Raw genomic sequence first — 21297 nt, forward strand, 5'->3', positions numbered from 1 at the left:
TGATAGATAGCTAAGCTTGGCCATGGATAGAGAAGAGAAGGTGGAGGAAAGAAGGAACTTGGAAATTAAGAAACAGGCATGTAAGAGTAGGTATGTGAAAGAGACAAATAATTAATATCGAAGTAGTTTTGGTTGTAATAAAAGTGGATATTACAAGCTAGACATCAAGCGGATAGGAGAAAAGGAATAACTTTCAATTTCATTATTTAATGCATGATTAAATTATGAAATTAGAGGAATCTAGGGAATTAGGAGCAATTAAAGTTAAAGTTACTTCTTTTACCTTAATGCGTAAGTCATAAAAGAGCATCTAGAAGATGGACAAGGGATAATGAATTCTTACTCTAGGTTTCAATTTCATAATTTAATGCTTATGCAAGTAGAGGAATCTAGGAAAAAACCAAGGCCATAGAACATGAATGTGGAACAATTAAAGCTAAAGTTAATTCTTTTCCCATGGTAGGTAGACATAAAAACTCTAGAGTTAGAAATTTTAAATTAAAAAAAAAATCAAACTTGATATTAAAGCTTGAGAAAATGAGAATAGAGAAGTTCACAAATGGCTCAAAATACTTGAATACAATTTGGAGAGCCAAAGGCCAATTTATGATATGGTTGATTTAGGTACAAACCAATATATAAAGATAAGGCTTATGCACCATTTGTTGGGATGCAATCAAAGTCTCACATTGAAAATACATAGAAAATATCATGGATTTATAAGAAGGAATATATCTCTATTGGTATGAGGCTTTTTGGGTAGAGCTCAAAAACAAAACCACGAGGATTTAGACCCAAAGTGGACAATATCATACCATTGTGAAAATATTTTGATTCCATCGGTATTAACATGATATCAGAGTTATGGTCTATGTAGAGCCATGTGAAAAATGAAGGAGGTAGGGGAGGCTCGGATGGTGGTAGGGGGGCTCCTGAGAGAGTTCGAACTCGGACAATGAGGACAATGGTAAGAGAGGCGTACCATTGTTGGGATGCAATCAAAGTCCCACATTGAAATACATGAAAAAGATCATGAGTTTATAAGATGGAAGATATCTCCATTATAAAGTCTTTTGGGTAGAGCCCAAAAATAAAATCATGAGAGTTTAATTTCAAAGTAGATAATATCGTACCATTATAGAGATATTTTAATTCCATCGGTACTAACATATATCATATGAACCCCTTATTTGATAAGGCTTAACCATGAGCCAGTTTGTGTTCTAATTGCAAATCAATTCAAACCCAAATAATAATGCGTATAGAATTCTCCATCAAAATGTAAGTATAGATCATATGTTAATTTTAAACTAGTTCCAGTAATTTATTTTACAATAGTTGAGTCATGATATAGATAATCTACATCTAACTAAATGGGGACAAAAATCAAAAGGGCACTTTATAAAGCAATGCTCCATTCTATTTTTCATCTCAAAAATATTCTTGTGTTAGTATTATTATGGTAACTTTGTTCAAAACTACTACAACATATAATAGTTTTCTTCAAAACAACTATACTTAAACCAATTTGACCATAAGTACTAAGTAACAACTTTGGCTGAAGTTGCTACTGTTGGATTGTTTTCCATCTGTCTATGAGTTTACATGCTAATTAACAACATGTGGATATGTCGTTGCAGATATAATCCGATAGTGATCTTGATTGCAGGTTTATGAGTTATTAGGTGTGGATCATATGTATGGAATCCATTAATCCCATACTGTTAATAATGATGGGTTGTATAACGGATTTTGGATCTAAAATTTATAAGGGATGGCATCCCCACTGGATTAGGGTAGGAAGGAGAATCTCATCTCATCCCATCCGAGAGAGACTCAAGAAACCCCGCCCCTGTTGTAATTTCAGTGGAAGATCTGCTCGTCCCTTGTATCTTCTTCGTCTATGACATCTGAAACTAAAACCAGAACTATAATGGCATCTTTGGATTCAGATTCGGTTTATGAAATTTTCACACTTATTGTTCTTATTGTCTTCTTGCTATATATTGAATCATTTCGTTTAATTTAGTTGCATAAGCTAAAATGATTCCTAAAGATTTCTGTCAGTTACATGTTGTAACAATTGCAAGTAAAATTGCTACATGTTATTACCGTTTTAGCTAAAGTTACGTTGTTATATGTTATAACAATTTTAGACAAAATTATTCACATTGTAGTAGTTTTGAGACTAAGTTAACATTGTTATATGTTGTAGTAATTTTAACTAAATTGCTATAATAATATTGAAGTGATTTTGATCAAATTTGAGCGATTTGAATCAAGTTGGGATAACTTTGATCATGTTAGATAATGCTCTATGTGTAATATATGTTGGTGTAATCGATTTCAGGTCAAAGTTGGCCAAGCTCAGTTTGACTCGATGTAACGCCCCCCCTCTTTCTTATACTAATAGGGAGACGTTACGTACTTAAACTTTCCTTAACTTTTACTCATTAAATAAAATAACTCAAATAAACTTTTCTTTTTCTGTTTAGCATGCGGAAGCAAAAGAAATAAATATAAATTCTTGGACATAAAATAAACATTTATATAATTCTTGATCTTATTCCGCGGTTCCGCCGACACCACACATCAAACACTTTTCCAGCTGCCTCCTCTTTCCTAAAACTTTTCCTTTTATTTATCTGCAATATGAGGAATGCAAACTATAAGCAACGCTTAGTAAGTACATCATCTAACTCACAAAATCATAGAAAACTTCGTCATAACATATGCTATTATATGAAAGAAAATGCTGGTAAATGATTTGGGAAAACTTATACATATATATAAGTGAAAATAAATAAACATCCTTCTTTGGGGTAGCGAGGTATCAATGCAGACATCTCTTATATAGGCGAACCTTGTGCCTTGAATTCCTTTTCTTATGGGCGAACCTTGTGCCCGGAATTCATTATGGGCGAACCTTGTGCCCTGGATTCCTTTCCTTGTGGGCGAACCTTGTGCCCGGAATCCTTTATGCCTTGCATTTCTTATGGGCGAACCTTGTGCCCGATACCCGCCTCTTAAAAGTAAAATACCTTTCTTATACTTCTTATATCATGCAATTTGGAAAGAAACAATTTACACATGCTTTAACTTAAAATGATGTCATTTAATAAAACTTTATGCATGCTCTATAAAATCATACTATGGAAACAATAAAGAAAGTAACGGAACAACTCATACTGCAGGTGAGAGATGTACTTACCTTATCTTCTCTACTCACTAGGTTTTCGACGCTAGGGTTAATGAAATCGAAGAACTTCTCCGAAGTGCTCTAGCGCCTTCTCTGTGCGACCTTTCTCGTGGGATTGTCTTTGAAGGAGTGGATGACCCCTTGATCTTCAACTGTATAACCTCTCCTCTTCTCGAACGTTGTGTGGGCAACGATCCTTCGAGATGATTCCACCAAAATTCTTCTCTCCGATGGCAAGCAAGCAAGGAGAAGAACCCTCCTTTCTTTCTCTTCAAGAAGCTTCCAATTAATTAGTCATGTAATTGCTTCTTCCAATGTTAAGTCATGCAATTTAATCCTTCCATTCCGTTAAGCCATGCAATTAATTTATTCCAATGTCTTTTCCAAGTCGTTGCATTAAGGAAACAATTTAATATTCAATCTTTCCATGCTTGCCATGCACGTGATCAATTGCTTCAATGCAAAGCCAATGCAACCATGCATTGCATGGAATGCCCTTTAACAATGCAAAGGAAGCAATGCTTTCATGCAACGTTGCAATCCTTAATCCAATAGCCAATAGCAATGCTTCATGCAACGTTGCAATGCATCCATGCTTAATAGCAATGCGGCGTGCATGCACCATACGCCTTGATGCAACGGAACCGAATGCATGCAAGCAAAAAAACATGCAACGGAACCATATGGACTTTATGCAACGGAACCTCATGGAAGAAGACAATGCCGTGGAAGCTTTGCATGCACCATGCAACGGAAGCTGCTGTCCTTAGGCGTGAGGAGAAGCGGATGCCGCCGGCCCTTGAGGGGAGGAGAAATCTATTGAGTTCTCCCCTAAACCTCTCTTTATATAGTTATGCAATCTAGGAAATTTAAGAAAAAGTCTAACAAAATTTCTTTTTTTTTTATAAGATTTTATTAGAACAAATCTAATAAAATCTAACGGATAAGGTTTGCTACTTCCGCTAATCCAAAAATTCTAGAAAAATATTTTAAAATTCTAGAAAAATCATAGAATATTTCTAAACTAATTTTCGAGATATTCTAAACTAATTTTCGGAAAATCCCGCCTCGGACTTAAGTAATTCCAAGACCTAATCTTGCCTATAATTAAAATTCAGTTCCTTTTTATTTGGAATAAACCTAATTAAAACCTAATCCCTTACTGTAGCGAACCGGATTCAATTTTGGTTCGCTTGGTTCGACCATCAAACGACCTCCGAATTGATCAAAACTGGTCTTGTCGGATTCGTCTTTGCAAGACGAATCTTTTTACCTATTTTTATTTTATCAAAACCTCTTTATCAAAAACTTGGTTCCCTTCACTATCATTTAACTAAAAGATCTTTATTATAATTTTACATCTAAGTCAATATAAAAATCTTAAAAAAGTGTGGAAAATACAGGTGTTACAATCTCCCATCCTTATAAAAGTTTCGTCCTCGAAACTTAGAACAATTCAAGATACTTTTGTCTCATATCCTCTTTACGTTCTCATCTTTTCAAATCTATCATGATCAAAGCCTCACTTTTCCAACCCAAAGACCTCATCCTCCTTCTCCGATCAGCTATTGAATCACAATGATATTGTCCTATAAACAAGATTATCTTTTCTCCAACTAATATTTCTTCTTTGTTGATCTTAAATATACTTTATGCTTCTACTAGATATTAAGAGGCTTCTACTTGAACTTTCAATAGTTCACAAAGGAGATCTTCTCAAGTCTACCTATTGTAGTGTTCTTTCTAAGCTATGGCTAAGGCTATCTCTTCCTTCTTTTAATTAACCACCTTATATCTTAGTTAAGGACACATATTTTCTTATTGTATATGTGGATGACATTATCATTAATGGTGATACCACTAAAGGAATTGTACAACTAAAAGCTTATCTTCATCAATATTTCCAAACTCAAGAGAAGTAGCTTGTTTAGAGAGAGAGAGAGAACTACGTTTCATAAAACCCAATGTTAGGCTAATAAATCACATTAGGCGATCCACTAACTAATCCATAAAAACATAAATGATAGTATGTCATCAATTAGCATGATCAATCAATTTCTAGAGAACTCATGCTATGACCATCAAAAAGCAAGCAACTATATAAATTCCTATCGTCTGAAAGGGCTCCAGGAGTATTTTGTTTTGTAATCAAGGTCATCTTCTGATGGCAAGGTACATGGATGCAAACTAGGTAGCCTTTTATTCAAATAGAAGATCCATATCTAGCTATTCTATTCTCTTAGGAGGAAATTCTTTTTTTTTTTTTTCATCATGTACACATTTACCTTAACATTCTCATCTTTGCAATTCGCATGTTTTGCTCATATACTTGAGTCATTACCCAACATTTAACTTCATATAACATAGCAATCTAACTTAAGAATCATTCTTTATACTAATCATAAAAGAAAGTAAAACCTATGTATACTTTCTTACTTGAGAGGCGGCAGGATCGATGCTTGATGTGAGTGTGGCGGAAGGGCGGAACCTGCTCTGATACCATTTGTAACGCCCCCCCTCTTTCTTATACTAATAGGGAGACGTTACGTACTTAAACTTTCCTTAACTTTTACTCATTAAATAAAATAACTCAAATAAACTTTTCTTTTTCTGTTTAACATGCGGAAGCAAAAGAAATAAATATAAATTCTTGGACATAAAATAAACATTTATATAATTCTTGATCTTATTCCGCGGTTCCGCCGACACCACACATCAAACACTTTTCCAGCTGCCTCCTCTTTCCTAAAACTTTTCCTTTTATTTATCTGCAATATGAGGAATGCAAACTATAAGCAACGCTTAGTAAGTACATCATCTAACTCACAAAAATCATAGAAAACTTCGTCATAACATATGCTATTATATGAAAGAAAATGCTGGTAAATGATGGGGGAAAACTTATACTATATATAAGTGAAAATAAATAAACATCCTTCTTTGGGCCCAGCGAGGTATCAATGCAGACATCTCTTATATAGGCGAACCTTGTGCCTTGAATTCCTTTTCTTATGGGCGAACCTTGTGCCCGGAATTCATTATGGGCGAACCTTGTGCCCTAGATTCCTTTCCTTGTGGGCGAACCTTGTGCCTGGAATCCTTTATGCCTTGCATTTCTTATGGGCGAACCTTGTGCCCGATACCCGCCTCTTAAAAGTAAAATACATTTCTTATACTTCTTATATCATGCAATTTGGAAAGAAACAATTTACATATGCTTTAATAAAATCATGCATAATACTTTATGCATAATAAAATCATACTATGGAAAAATAAAGAAAACAACGGAACTACTCATACTGCAGGTGAGAGATGTACTTACCTTATCTTCTCTACTCACTAGGTTTTCGACGCTAGGGTTAATGAAATCGAAGAACTTCTCCGAAGTGCTCTAGCGCCTTCTCTGTGCGACCTTTCTCGTGGGATTGTCTTTGAAGGAGTGGATGACCCCTTGATCTTCAACTGTATAACCTCTCCTCTTCTCGAACGTTGTGTGGGCAACGATCCTTCGAGATGATTCCACCAAAATTCTTCTCTCCGATGGCAAGCAAGCAAGGAGTAAGAACCCTCCTTTCTTTCTCTTCAAGAAGCTTCCAATTAATTAGTCATGTAATTGCTTCTTCCAATCCGTTAAGCCATGCAATTTAATCCTTCCATTCCGTTAAGCCATGCAATTAATCCTTATTCCAATCCGTTGCATTAAGGAAACAATTTAATATTCAATCTTTCCATGCTTGCCATGCACGTGGAGTTCTTCAATGCAAAGCCAATAGCAACCATGCATTATGGAAACCCTTTAACAATGCAAAGGAAGCAATGCTTTCATGCAACCTTGCAATCCTTAATCCAATAGCAATAGCAAATGCAAGCAATCCTTGCTTCCAATAGCCAATGCCTTTCCGTTGCATGCACCATGCAATAGATGCAACGGAACCAATCATGCAATGGAACGAATTAAAAAAACATGCAACGGAACCATATGCAACTTTATGCAACGGAACCTCATGGAAGAAGACAATGCCGTGGAAGCTTTGCATGCACCATGCAACGGAAGCTGCTGTCCTTAGGCGTGAGGAGAAGCGGATGGCGCCGGCCCTTGAGGGGAGGAGAAATCTATTGAGATCTCCCCTAAACCTCTCTTTATATAGTTATGCAATCTAGGAAATTTAAGAAAAAGTCTAACAAAATTTCTTTTTTTTTTATAAGATTTTATTAGAACAAATCTAATAAAATCTAACGGATAAGATTTGCTACTTCCGCTAATCCAAAAATTCTAGAAAAATATTTTAAAATTCTAGAAAAATCATAGAATATTTCTAAACTAATTTTCGGGATATTCTAAACTAATTTTCGGAAAATCCCGCCTCGGACTTAAGTAATTCCAAGACCTAATCTTGCCTATAATTAAAATTCAGTTCCTTTTTATTTGGAATAAACCTAATTAAAACCTAATCCCTTACTGTAGCGAACCGGATTCAATTTTGGTTCGCTTGGTTCGACCATCAAACGACCTCCGAATTGATCAAAACTGGTCTTGTCGGATTCGTCTTTGCAAGACGAATCTTTCCTTCTATTTTATTTTATCAAACTCCCTTCTATCATTTAACTAAAAGATCTTTATTATAATTTTACATTAAAAAAATCTTTAAAATAGGGAAAAATAATTTTACACTTAGCTGAAAGAAGAAGCTCGGGTGGGTCATGGAGGAAAACCTCTTAACAAATAATGGATCGGATATTAAATAAGTTCAAACCGGAAGTGTTTGACAAAAGACTCATGGTTTTAATCCTGATTTTGCAAAGGAAATTCGGAATATAAGATTGGGTCTATGTGCTGATGGATTTGCTCCATTTGGTAAATCAGGAAGAAATTATTCATGTTGGCCAGTTATATTAACTCCGTATAATCTGCCACCTGGGATGTGTATGAAAACACCGTATATGTTTTTAACATTGGTTGTGCCAGGTCCTCAAAATCCGAAAAAGTTAATTGATGTTTACATGCAACCACTGATTGCAGAGCTGAAACAATTATGGAATGATGGTTCTCCTACATATGATATTCATACTAATCAGATGTTTGTCATGAAGGCTGCACTGCTTTGGACGATAAATGATTTTCCAGCTTATGGCATGTTATCAGGATGGAGTACTGCAGGAATTTTAGGATGCCCAATATGTATGGAAAGATCAAAATCATTCAGATTGAAGCATGGAAGGAAGGCGAGTTATTTTGATTGTCATAGACAGTTTTTACCACAAAATCATAAATTCAGAAGGAATAAAGATGAATTCACTAAAAATAGAGTTGAAAGAACACCTCCACCATTGAGATTATCAGGTCAACAGCTTTGGTACAGAGTCTGTAATTTGCCTTCTGTTATTGAAGATCCACATGGTACTATTTATGAATATGGGAGCACACATAAATGGACTAAACGGAGTATATTTTGGGATTTACCGTACTGGCACATTCATTTGCTACACCATAATCTAGATGTGATGCATATTGAGAAAAATATTTTTGATAATCTGATAAATACAGTGATGGATATCCCCGGAAAAATAAAAGACAATTTAAATGCAAGAAAAGATATGCGACTGATTTGTAAAAGACCCAGTCTTGATGTGGATGAAAATAGTAGGGGGCCAAAGCCAAAGGCAATTTATACATTAAATAGAGAGCAGAGACGTATTGTTTGTGAATGGCTAAAATCTTTGAAATTTCCAGATGGTTATGTCTCTAATATTGGAAGATGTGTTGATTTGAAAGAATACAAATTAATTGGTTTGAAAAGTCATGACTGTCATATATTCATGGAAAGACTTATTCCTGTTGCATTTAAGGAACTGTTACCAAATTTTGTCTGGGCTGCAATTTCAGAATTAAGCATTTTCCTTCACGATATTTGCTCAACAGTTTTGAGACATTCACATATGGAGACTTTAGAGAAAAATATTCCAATCATTTTGTGCAATTTAGAAAGGGTTTTTCCACCGTCATTTTTTGACTCCATGGAACATCTTTTAGTTCATTTGCCATAGGCAAAAGTTGGAGGTCCTGTCCATTATCGATGGATGTATCCATTTGAAAGGTACAATTTTGAATTTCGCTTAATGGATGAATATCTATTGATCTTAATTATTAAACAGTTTTGGTTTCTAATATGTTTACTTGTATGATATGCAGATTTCTATATCATTTGAAGAGAAAAATTAAAAATAAAGCACATGTTGAAGCCTCTATTGTCAATGCATATATCGTAGAGGAAGTAACAACTTTTGCATCATATTATTTTGAGCCTCATGTTAAAAGCAAAAGGCAGAGACCAGGAAGAAATGATGAAGGTCCTATTGATCCAAATTTAAATTCATTTTCAATTTTTAACTATCTTGGTCGAGCAAGTGGACAATGTAAGCAGAGATATTTATCTGGTGAAGAATGGCTTGCAGCTCAGACATATATTTTACTGAATTGTCCAGAAGTCACGCCATATTTTGAGTAAGTATATATTTTATATTTTGTTAATCTCTTATAATTGACAACAATTGTATGACTGTCATTTAAATTTGTTGAAGGATATTTCAACAATTATATTCTGAAATGTCGGCACAAGACTTTGATCGATTTTGTGATCAAGAATTTGCACCGTGGTTCAAATCATATGTAAGTAGTAGTAAATGTAACTTGTACTATCAGTTATATACATATAAAAATTTTTACACATTTTTTTTTGATTTTAGGTTCATGACAATCAAGCTCACCTTGAGCAGGAATTTCTATTTCATCTTTCTTGGGGTCCAAAAGCATTGGTACGCACTTGGCCAGCATATTTCATAAATGGATATATTTTCCATACTCAGGAATATGGAATGGGAAAAAGTACAATGAATAGTGGAGTATGTGTTCAGTCATCAGAAAATGACAGAGGCAGTGCAAGCAATGATTTTTATGGTTTGCTCGATGAAATTATAGAGATAGAATATCCCGGACCAGAAATGCGAGTTATTTTATTTATGTGTCGCTGGTTTGACCCAGTCAGAGGAATGAAGGTGCATCCACAGTACAATTTGGTTGAAATAAATCATAAGAGGTTTTATAAACGATATGAACCATTTGTGTTGGCACAACAAGCTATTCAGGTATTCTATGCTTCGTATCCTAGTTTGAGACGTGACAAAATTGATTGGTGGGTTGTATGTAAAACTAAAGCACGGACAAAAATTGAGGAACGTTGGGAAGACATTGCATATCAACAAGAGGAAGTTAGAAACACATTTGAGACTGAAGAACATATTATTTCAACATTACGAGATCCCAGCGGAATTGTAATTAATGTTGATGCAAGTGATATTAATGATAATGAAGATGATGACAACGACGACGACGACGACGACGACGACGACGACGACGACGACGACGACGACGACGACGACGACGACGATAATGATAATGAAAATGAGGACTTTGATTTTATATAAAAAATCAGCACTTTTTATATATGGTAAGGGAATTTTTATAAGTAATTTAGTTTTATTTGGCATATTTATATAACATGTTGCTTATTTACTTGTTTATACACTGTCGTCTTAATAAATATTTGTAATTAACTGTTGATGCACTGTATTTTTTCTTATCTGTTATTACAGGTGATATTATTTGCATATGGCGGTGAGTTTTTTTTAGTAGTTGCTTCAGTTATCGTACTAGCACATATGGCGGTAAGTTTTTTCATATTCTAGCTGTTAATTTCTCCTTTTAATGTAATGAATATTTCTTATTTTATCTTATAAAAATTTTGTTTCACAGTTTCGCAGAGGTGGCCATAGACGCACTATGCCTACTGCCCAGTCTGCTTCACCACCTGCCCAGTCTGGGTCACCCTCTGCAGGACCATCACATGCACATTCGCCATCTACTGATGCAGGACCGTCAAATGCACCTTCGCCACCACAACCGTCGCAGTTACAGTCTCCAAACCCTTCCATACAGTCCACTACCGACACTCGGCCGGTTGTAGTCCCTCATGGCGATTCGTAAGTATACATTTGGAGTTTTTTTATATTTAGATTTCATTTTTTTATTACTAATAATGTTTTTTTAAATTTTTTTATAGGTTCGAAAATTCGGTATCAATTATTCGCCAAATTAATAGAATTGTAAATAATCATTGGGGAGGGACTTCGCTGACTTATACTAGCACTCCAGGACCCACAAAGGATTTATGGTGGAGTGAATTTAAGGTATATATTTTCTTAATTTAATTAATATATCATATAAAATTGAATATATCTAATGATTTTTTTTATTTCAGCGAGCATTTACTTGGGATCCTGCACATGAATTGGAAATAAAGCGAATTTTTTAAAAAAAATGTGGGGATCATATTCGCCATACATTGAATCATGCCAAGACCAGAAACAAGAAACCACCGTGCATCACAGATGAAAATTGGACGAGGATCCTCGGTGTTTGGGAAACCGAGGAAAGTAAACAAAAAAGTCACCAGAACAAGACAAACCAATCATATAATTCTGGTGACTCATCTGCTACATATGCGGGAGGCTCCATCAACATCGAGGAACACACGCGCAGATTAGTAAATTCTTCTATACATTATGCTATTAATTAAATTTAACTTATTTATCTATTTCTAACAATGTTTTTTTAGACTCAGGAGATGGGGAAGGAGCCACTATTTATTGAGACATTTACCCGCACTTTTCAAAAAAAAGATAAGACTTGGAGTGGGGACAGAGCTAGAGCTATGAAGGTTTAAATTTTATTATTTAACTTAATTTAATTTTAATAGTTATGTATCTTTTTTAACTTATTAAATGTATTTATATTTCAATACAGGAAAAATATGAAGAGGCCGAGCTAGCACAGAGGAATTCAAGTGCTAGTGAAGGATCTGAGCCCTCCGTAGGAAATGACCTGAATATCTGGTTGGAGGTGACTGGAGGATCGAAGGGGGGGAGGATATTGGGATTGGGTTCTCTGAGCAGAACTCATCGAGTTCCTGCCACCTCTTCTTCTTCTTCCACCCAACCGGCAATGAGGGCACAAATAGACAACCTAACTGAAGAAGTCTCTCATTTAAAAGGTATAATTAATCAAAGGGATGAAGAAATGAGAGAAATGCGCAGACAACAAACTGAAGAAATGAGAGAAATGCGCAGACAGCAGGAATTGATTATGAAGCATTTTCAGTTAGGCTCCGCTCCGAGTCAGCTTCCTGATGTTCCCGATGATGCCGGTGAAGACGACGATTCTTGATAGCCTAGTTGTGTATCATTTTAATTTTTTGCACATTTAATATTGCTTTTACTTATTCCTATTTGTAATTCTTTTTTATTTACTAATTAATATTATTATATTATTTTTAACAGGGTTGATGAAACCAAGGATGGCGAAGAGGTAAATTTTACATATTATGCTTTATTTGTACAAAATGATGTTCTAATATTTCTGTTTTTTTATGTAGAAACAGAAAAAGAAATTATGATGAAGAAAAAATCAGTGATGCTGAAAGTATTACCTGAGGTTGATTCCATGGACGGTGATACTTTCCTTTTCTGGTCGTCATTCACCTGAAACTTTCTTATGTATGTATTTTATTATGGATTTGGATGTTATGTTAGTTTGATACATTTGGAGTTTATGTTTCATATTTAGTTATGTTTGATACATGTAGACTTGTTTATTATGGATGTTACTATTGGATGTTTTGTTTGTTGTTTATATAGATGTGTAAGTTACATTTGGAGTTGTTGTTTATATGGATGTTATATAGTTATGTTTCATATTTAGTTGTTGTTTGTTATAGTTGTTGTTTTGACTTGTTTATGTTTGTGGATGTGTTTGGATATTATATGGATGTTTTTATATGGTTGTAGATGTATTTGGATGTGTTTGGATGTGATTATATGGTTGTGGATGTATTGGAATGTTATGTGAATGTGTTTGGATGTTTTTTACATGGTTGTGGATATTGAATTGTAAACAGGTTTCATATTTTGAAGAAACAAATTGAATCTGTTAAATTTTTTTTTATTTGCGACGAAATTTGCGACGAATCCAGTTTCGTCGCAAAAATATCGTAAATACACTGTAGTATCGTAACTTAGGGTTTCACTGGATTTGGCGACGAATTTGGCGACGAATTCATTTGTCGAATTCGTCGCCAATTTGGATTCGTCGCCAAATTGGCGACGAATCAAAATTCGTCGCCAAATTGGCGACGAATTTGAGGATTCGTCGCCAATTTGGCGACGAATTACTGTAAATTCGTCGCCAATTTGGCGGAGAAGAGAATTCGTCGCCAACTTGCGACGAAAAAATAAATTCGTCGCCAATTTTGGCGACGAATTACTCAAATTCGTCGCCAATTCTACCGCAGATACCTAGTTTTAATCGCCCCTTTTTGCGACGAAAGAAATTTTTCGTCCCAAATTTGGCGACGAAATAATTTTTCGTCCCTAATTTTGGCGACAAATAAGATAATTCGTCGCAAAATTTGGCGACGAAATTTGCGACGAATTTATTTTTCGTCGCCAAATTTCCAACGAATTTTAAATTTTTCGTCGCCATCAGTTGCGGCGAGCTATTGCCAACGAAAATATTTTCGTCGCAAAATTTCGTCGCAAAAGCTGTTTGCGACGAAAAATCTTTATTTTTTCGTCGCAAAATTCGTCGCAAATAGCCTTTATTTTTGTAGTGTTTTAACTAAGTAGATTAATTTTGCTTTACCTTGTTAGCCGTTTAGCCAAAACTACTATAACAGTGCCAAAATAAGAGTATTTTTGGATGAATAATCAGATGAGTGTTTTTTTTATATTTCTTAAACCTGGGTCTCCCTTTTGCCGATAAAAAAACTAAAGGACACATTTTGAGTTTTTATCCAAAAATAAATATCTATTTATTATATTTAATTTTACTTAAATCTTATTAATTACTAAATTAACTTCCAACATATATCCTTAATTATTATACGAGGTTCTTCACTATACCCTGAACATACACACAACGAGTATCATGAAACTAGGGATCCTATAATTTCCAAACCTCATCCCTCTAGAAACCTCAACTACTGCTTAATTATAATACTACAAGCTAAGGGCTCCCCTTAGCTAATTAGCTGGGAGACTGATTTCTTCAATTCCTCAAAACATACCTAAGAAATTGTTCTAAGATAAGAGTAGAATCCACAGAAATAATCTCCCAGCCAAAAAAAACACCCTTGAGAACCCTAAAACCCCATGTTTAATTGATTAGGTTATTCTTTGATCAGAAGTTGCCTGATGATCAATTAACTAATGCTCTTCTTGCAGTTGCAGTACGTAGTTATTGTTCATCTCCTTAGTGATAGCCGGGATGCAACTTGAGCTCCGGGTGAGGCATTCTTTCTTGGCCTCGCCGCCTCTCGACGCCCTGCCGCCTCTCGCCGCCTTCCTCAAGATCTCCCTCATCGCCTCCACTTGGAGCTGCACCGGGTGGGTTCGGTTGAACCGGCGGCACATGCCCATGTGAGCCTCCACCGCTTCCCTTTGCCTCCCGCCATTCTTCGCCGCCTCCTCCTTCACCGCCTCCGCGCACAGCCCGCAGACCAGCCGGCCGGCGAACTTGTCGCGCACGTGCCGGATGTACCCCTGCGTGCACTCCTCCGACATGCCGCAGCACTCGCACTTAGCGTCCTCCACCTCGGCGATCGGCGGAAGCTTGGACGCGTCCGCCGACGCCGCCACTGCCGCTGCCGCCGCCTCTTTGCTGATTTGAAAGGAGAGGTCCGAGATGGCGCGCTGCAGGCCTTCGAAGTTGCTCTTGGAGTAGGAATTAGCGACGAGCATCTCCCCGTTGGGCGCCATTTGAGCAGCTGAGATCGGATTGGACTTCATATAAACCCTAAACAGTGTTGGCTATAACCCCAAACCCTTTAGGACCTATTTATAGACGCCATGCATGCATGCATGCAAGCATCGTGTAGTTGGATTTTGCTGGAACCTTACAGAAACATAGCAGTACTAAATCAATAATAATATTTATCAAAATTTACGTGATCGTTTGGGGCGTGCCCGAGATTCCTGACCAATCATATCCAAAAAGTTGGTGCGTGATGGAACAAAACAGCATCGAGTTGAGCAAGAGGTTTCGATAAAAATGGAGGAAAAGGCTCACGAGAGAGCCTGTGAGGGCCACTCATGGAATATGAGGGTGGCCATGCACAGCGAGATTGCACTGGAAGGGTGACATGGCTCGACGCCGGCCATGCATGCATGGAAGGGATTCACGTGAACCCTAACTAGGGTTTGATTAGATAGGTCACAGAAAGTGTCTGGAGATATACTTTTAAAAATAATGGCTGGTTTGGTTTGGGGAGCTGGCATGCCGATCGAACTGTGAGGCAATCACTACTGGACAATGACGTACAGTTCTCCTTCTCCACATCGTCTCAATATAAATTAAAAGGTATAGTGTCTAAGATATCATTTGGTTTGGTAGATCTTTGAGACATGATTATTGAGTTGATTACGACGAAGCAGATTTGTTAAAGTAGACAAGAGTTGAATCTCGACGAAGCTAAGATAATATCTTCCTCCGTAGTAGCCAATTACAGTTTTTCAATTTACAGTTTTATTTGGATTAACTTGATTATTTCATTGCATGGTTAATTATTGATATCATTGCATTTTAGTTGTAACTTTCCTATGTTGACTGGTCATATTCGATCCTATATTTTAATCTATAGAATTTAATAATTTGGTCCCAGCTAAATAACAATTTTAACAAAACTACTCCATGAACCTAAACTTGTCAAAAATAAATCAATAAAAATGTAAGCAGAGAATTCCTAAATAAATTCTAAGAAGTATAATAAGGTGTTTAGTAATGTAACTGAGCAATCGATTTAAAATTAAATTGATCGAATCAAATAAATCAAAATCTAACTATAATCAATTTATTTTGAACAAATCGAATCAATCTGAATCTTATCACTTAAATCAAATAAATTGAATCAATATAAAATCGGTTATAAAATTAACTGAATTTTTCTTATCAATAGATTATTATTATATATCAATAGTCAAATCAACTGATATTCAATAGTCAAGTCCATCAATCACCAATCAGGTATCAAGTTGTCATTTAGAAAATGTTCTTTTAAACAATATTGATTTATATATGTTAGTCGGCTATTGTTCACAACATAACAATAGACTAATAGCGATTCAGCTTAATCGATTTTAATTTTAAAATTTAAAATCGAGATCGAACTGAATAAAACAAAAAAAAAAATTTTAAATTGAAATTCCAAATTTAAATAATTGATTGTAGAAACAGAAACGATAGAAAACAGAAAGAATAGGAAACTGACATAATTGGTTTTTGAATTTTATATATGGATTCGAGATGTTGGGGGAGGGGAGAATGAAAAGCTAAAAGAATTGCTTACTGTAACTGAATAGGCCTTATAAAAAGAGTTTTTAGTATGTATCATCATGAATATGGTAACCATGATTATAGTCTTTCAATCTAAAGATATATGTTAATGATATTAAAGTAATTGGAAAGCTTAATGTGATATATGGTAAACTTAATTGAATGCATTTTATCTTTTTCACTGCTATTATTGTTTTCACTGTACTCTTCACAAACTCCTTGTTGGTGATAGATATACAGTTTGAAGGCTAAATCATTATTTTGTTAATAGTTATCTGATTATGTACAATGTGGAGTGGGAATCAATTTTCACATATTTGGTACAAACAATGAAATGGTAGCAAAATACACCACTCGATCATGAGTGTCACAGTGCATCTCCTAACACCAAACAACTAATTAAAAATCAAATCTATAAGTTATGATATAGGGTATCTCTCCTATTATCAAATCATATCATCAACCAAGATAGTTGTATAGTTTGTGTAATATCAGCTAGTTAACAAGGTGAAGATTGTTTTGGCTTGGGCACTTCAAATTAAGAACACAAAATGACAATAAATGTCACAATAAAGGAACTGATTATATAAAAGCAGACCCACTGAATCAGTTTAGTGTTGGAAGTTAATTACTGCACAAACAAGTCCATCATTCTCCTGCTGCTCATTGTGAACCTCTCGAGAGCCAACTCACATCATTCAAAGAACTGCTGTAAACCACACCACACAACACCACACCGCACCCCCAACTGCTGCAGTTAATGCCTCCTTTTTGCCTTCCTCATTCTACTCTTGCTTGAACTTCTTTTCAACTAATTAAATGCATGCACTATACACTGCATGTGATCTCTAAATCCATAACATATGAAGATAATTAGGTTTTAGATTTTTTTAATGTGAATCAATGCTGCATTCACGTAATGATCATGAAGGCTTGCATTCCATCTTATCAGCTAAGGCAAATTAAGGCCTGCAGCTGGGCAATGGCTTAAAGTGCTCCCCCTCCCTTGCACTGTCTCGGCAAGGACCCTTTAATGTCCTCCAACTACTTGATGCCAAACTTTATGCTCATCAATGCTCCTCGCCAGATCTGAACACTGCGTCCGGGTATTTATGCCCATGCAGCCACACTGATCCTCTTCACTGAATCACCTTCTTCTTCTTCTTCTTCTTCTTCTTCTTCTTCGAATTAATTGGTGGAGCATGGAGTGGAAGGGTTTCTTGGTTTGCTTTCTTGTACTGGAGTTGGCTTCTCAGAATGTGGCCATGAGTCGGAGTCTGCCGGAGCAGGAGTTCTCCGAGCAGAAGAACTACTATCCTCCTTCAACTGGGGGGTCTCCATCTCGTAGGCTAGCTGTACAGTTTGGTGTTCCCTGTTCTTGGCTTGCAGTCAATCACTCGTGCATTTCTCCTTTTGCAGATTCCGGCAGCTCCCAGGGCAGCCACACGCCGTCTCACCACCACACTGCGACGCCATCGCATGGAGCGCCGAGTACGCCAAGCGGCGGCTACTACCACTCGCCTCCGAGCACCGGAGGAGGCAGTAGTCCGGCCGTCAACCCCTCGCCTTCCACGCCGGCGGTCGACCCGCATATCTCTCCCTTCTTCACCGGCACATGCCAGTAAGTTCTGCCATTTCAGTTGGTGGTCTCGTCTCTCGTGGAGGGTGGCTATTCAATGAATGGGATCTGGTGCAGGTACTGGGGGTCTCACCCCGATCTCATAGCCGCGGTCGTGGGTTCACTGGGCAGTATAGGCGACCTCTTCGGCCACGCCTGCGCCGTCATCTTCGGCAGCAACCCTAGCCTCCCGGCGGCCCTGACGAACACGAGGCAAGACGGCTACGGCAAGCTCTTCCGCGAGGGCACCGCCGCCTTACTCAACTCCATGACCAACAGCAAGTTCCCCTTCTCCACGCCCCAGGTCAAGTCCGCCTTCGCCGGCGCGATCGCCTCCGCCGGCACCGCGCTGGCCCAGGCCGACATCTTCAAGCAAGCCAACGAGGGCAAGATCAAGGTCTTAAGCTAATCATATATATCGTCGCCGGCATGCAGGATCGGTCGTACATCGTCGGATTTATCTGCTTTGCTTTGAATTTTCTATTGCATGCATGCATTAATTACGTTACGTGATCAGGTGTTTGTTCGCTGAATAGCGCGTGATAATCGGTGATGGTCGTTAATTATATATATTTATATTTGAGTTGAATTAATGTCGTTAAATTAAATTAAATGTGGTGAGTTGGGAAGGTTAAACGGTTGTGGAAAGTGTTAAAATCTTACATACTTTCAGTTTATAAATTAATTAATCCTTGTCATGGTATGGTGTTGTTGGATCTTTTTTCAAATCTATCTAGTTCCATTTCGAAGGGAGTTATTCTAAAATTAAAAATTATTATTATTTGATCTTCACTATGAATTTTAATGATAGAAATCATCTTATAACTATGCATGTATAATAGATTCAATATAATTTTTTATTATTCTTCAATATAATTTTTTTTAATTATTAGTCACGTTGACTCAAATTTCCATATATAAAATCGTCTAAGAGCCTAAATTTTACCCATGCTATAGCTATCCTCATGAACATTTGCATCAATCTATAAAATTATGCTATAGCAACCGGAAGACTTTTCTATCAAATATATATTTTTTATCTAGTGTAGTATAACAATAAAAAAAATTTAATTTTAAGTTTCAAATTGAATGAATATTTTAGAGATCAAATTTTGAATATATATAAATTATATTTTAAATTTATTCGACATATAATCAATCGTTTACCTGTAAAATTAATATACAAAACATATCCATTCCCAATTATATTTTAGTTTTATAACAATTAATATCCGGACAATCTTTGACAGGTAAGAATAGGTAAAAAATTTGAGGATTTTAAGAGTCGATCTGTTTGTTCATAGAATTAAATAATAATAATACATTCTTAATTTATTGTTACAATCTTTGTGAAAATAGAATTTTTTTTTTCCTCCTGTGATCCAACGGATGTAGATCAGTTCACCCTCCTGCAATTAACTCGGATCTCTCCCCTGTTCCCTGTCAAGGGGCTGATGTTTCCCATCCTCACCATGGCCGCTGCGAAGTCCCGGTTGAAGACCGCCGCGTTGGAGCTGTAAAGCCGGACCAGTGCGTCCTGAGAGCCGCCGTTGAAGAGCTCCTGATCGGAGTGCAGCAGGCCCTGCTGCACCAACAGATTCTGGTAGTACTTGTTGTCGAAGGCCGCCGGAGTCTGGACGTCCAGCGGCGCCAGGCTGCCGTCGCCGCCTGACGACGGGCAGCTCCGCCGGCGGAGCGCTGCGAAGCTGGCGTTGACGTTGGCATCACCGTTGATGCGGGAGCGGAAGGTCGCGCACCGGGCCTGGCCGATGGTGTGCGCGCCGGAAAGCGCGGTCATGTCGCGCGCGCTCAAGCCTTTGGCCGAGAACGCGGACACGAGCTGGCGGAGGCTGGAGCCGGGTCCGGGGAGGTCGCTGTTGGCCGCGTTTTGGCTGGCCGTCCTCGCGTCCCTCCGCCCCAATTGCACAGTCCATGTCGGTCCGCCAAGCTACAGAAATCAACCCGATCGCTCATCGACAAACATCAAGCTTGAATCTTATCGAACGATCATAAAAGAGTCGTCGATCGCTTACCAGGACGACACCGTCACGAGCAGAGAGCGCGAGGATGTCGGCGCACGAGACGGTGGCTCGGCAAGCGGCCTCTACGTTGGCCTTGATGGCGTCGATGACTTCGAAGCCACGGGCAGAGTTTGCATTGGGACCGGCGTTCTTCTCGCCAGTGAAACTAGAGGTGTCGTCCAAAAGGATCGATCCGTCGCAGCCCTGAATACCAAAAGTAACAAATTAATCTGTAAAAAAAAAAAGAGAAGAAACAGAGAGAGAGGGAGAATCCTCTGAATGAGGAAATTTATATGCATGAAAAATTTACGTACATTGACGAAGCAGTCGTGGAAGAAGAGGCGGAGGATGGAGGCAGACATCCGCTGCTCCCTGTTGACGGCCTGCGTCATGGCGGATCGCACGATGGACTCCAGGTTCGGGCACGAACTGTCGTAGAACGTCGGCGAGAGCTGAGCATTGGCGGCTCCGGCGAGCAGAGCAAGGAAACAGAAGAGGAGAATTCTGGTAGCAAGCAATGTGGCCATGGCTGATGCTGAACCAAAGGAATTGTTCGAGTTGGGAATTGGGATGGCGAGGACAGGGAAGGGATTGCAGTACATATAGTGTTGCTGTACCAACGGTGGGTTGACGTCAAACATTGCGAGCTCTCTGATCCGCAGCCAAACGAGTTTCCGAGAGATTTCGTAACATGGCAAAGTTCTGTACTCTTGTAAGCTAACTTGTAAGCGTTGACTTGATCTCCTGGTGCATCAGTTGGATTGTGGAGCTTCGTCCAACGAGGACACTATTGTTGACGCGCACGTGTTAGATAGGAACTCAAGAATTCAACGAATCTATCGAGACATGATAATTCTGACAATAATAGTCTTCTCTCTCTATCTACCGAATAAATTCAAAATATAACTTGAAACTAGTAGGACATTGAAACTAATATCAGCAGCATATCAAATGATGTTTCCTCGAGGCTGGGTGAAGATAATGTGGTCGAGTTAGGAGGTCCAATCGTATAGAAAAA

At 37.6% G+C, this 21297-nt stretch overlaps 3 protein-coding genes and 2 pseudogenes across 3 annotated transcripts; 3 read left to right on the top strand and 2 right to left on the bottom strand.

The window, feature by feature from the left end:
* Window positions 1-22: 22 nt before the first annotated feature.
* On the top strand, window positions 23-10681 carry LOC141827082 (uncharacterized; annotated as a pseudogene).
* A 234-nt stretch (window positions 10682-10915) lies between these two features.
* LOC141827083 (uncharacterized) lies at window positions 10916-12479 on the top strand (annotated as a pseudogene).
* A 1964-nt stretch (window positions 12480-14443) lies between these two features.
* Window positions 14444-15097, bottom strand: LOC141825895 (uncharacterized). Its single transcript, XM_074713164.1, has one exon. The coding sequence runs from the start codon at window positions 15095-15097 to the stop codon at window positions 14516-14518; it is 582 nt and encodes a 193-aa protein (XP_074569265.1). The 3' UTR covers window positions 14444-14515.
* Window positions 15098-17842: 2745 nt separating this feature from the next.
* LOC141828694 (protodermal factor 1-like) lies at window positions 17843-18667 on the top strand. Its single transcript, XM_074716153.1, has 3 exons — window positions 17843-17984; window positions 18060-18261; window positions 18337-18667. The coding sequence occupies exons 1-3, from the start codon at window positions 17843-17845 to the stop codon at window positions 18665-18667; spliced, it is 675 nt and encodes a 224-aa protein (XP_074572254.1).
* A 987-nt stretch (window positions 18668-19654) lies between these two features.
* On the bottom strand, window positions 19655-20806 carry LOC141826054 (peroxidase P7-like). Its single transcript, XM_074713306.1, has 3 exons — window positions 20594-20806; window positions 20292-20483; window positions 19655-20206 (listed from the first exon to the last, which is right to left on the bottom strand). The coding sequence occupies exons 1-3, from the start codon at window positions 20804-20806 to the stop codon at window positions 19655-19657; spliced, it is 957 nt and encodes a 318-aa protein (XP_074569407.1).
* Between the last annotated feature and the right edge of the window lie 491 nt (window positions 20807-21297).

The sequence above is a fragment of the Curcuma longa genome, chromosome 4 (assembly GCF_044706935.1).
Source record: "Curcuma longa cultivar G26 ecotype Majalengka, Jawa Barat chromosome 4, ITB_CL_G26_1.1, whole genome shotgun sequence".
Taxonomy (NCBI): Eukaryota; Viridiplantae; Streptophyta; class Magnoliopsida; order Zingiberales; family Zingiberaceae; genus Curcuma; species Curcuma longa.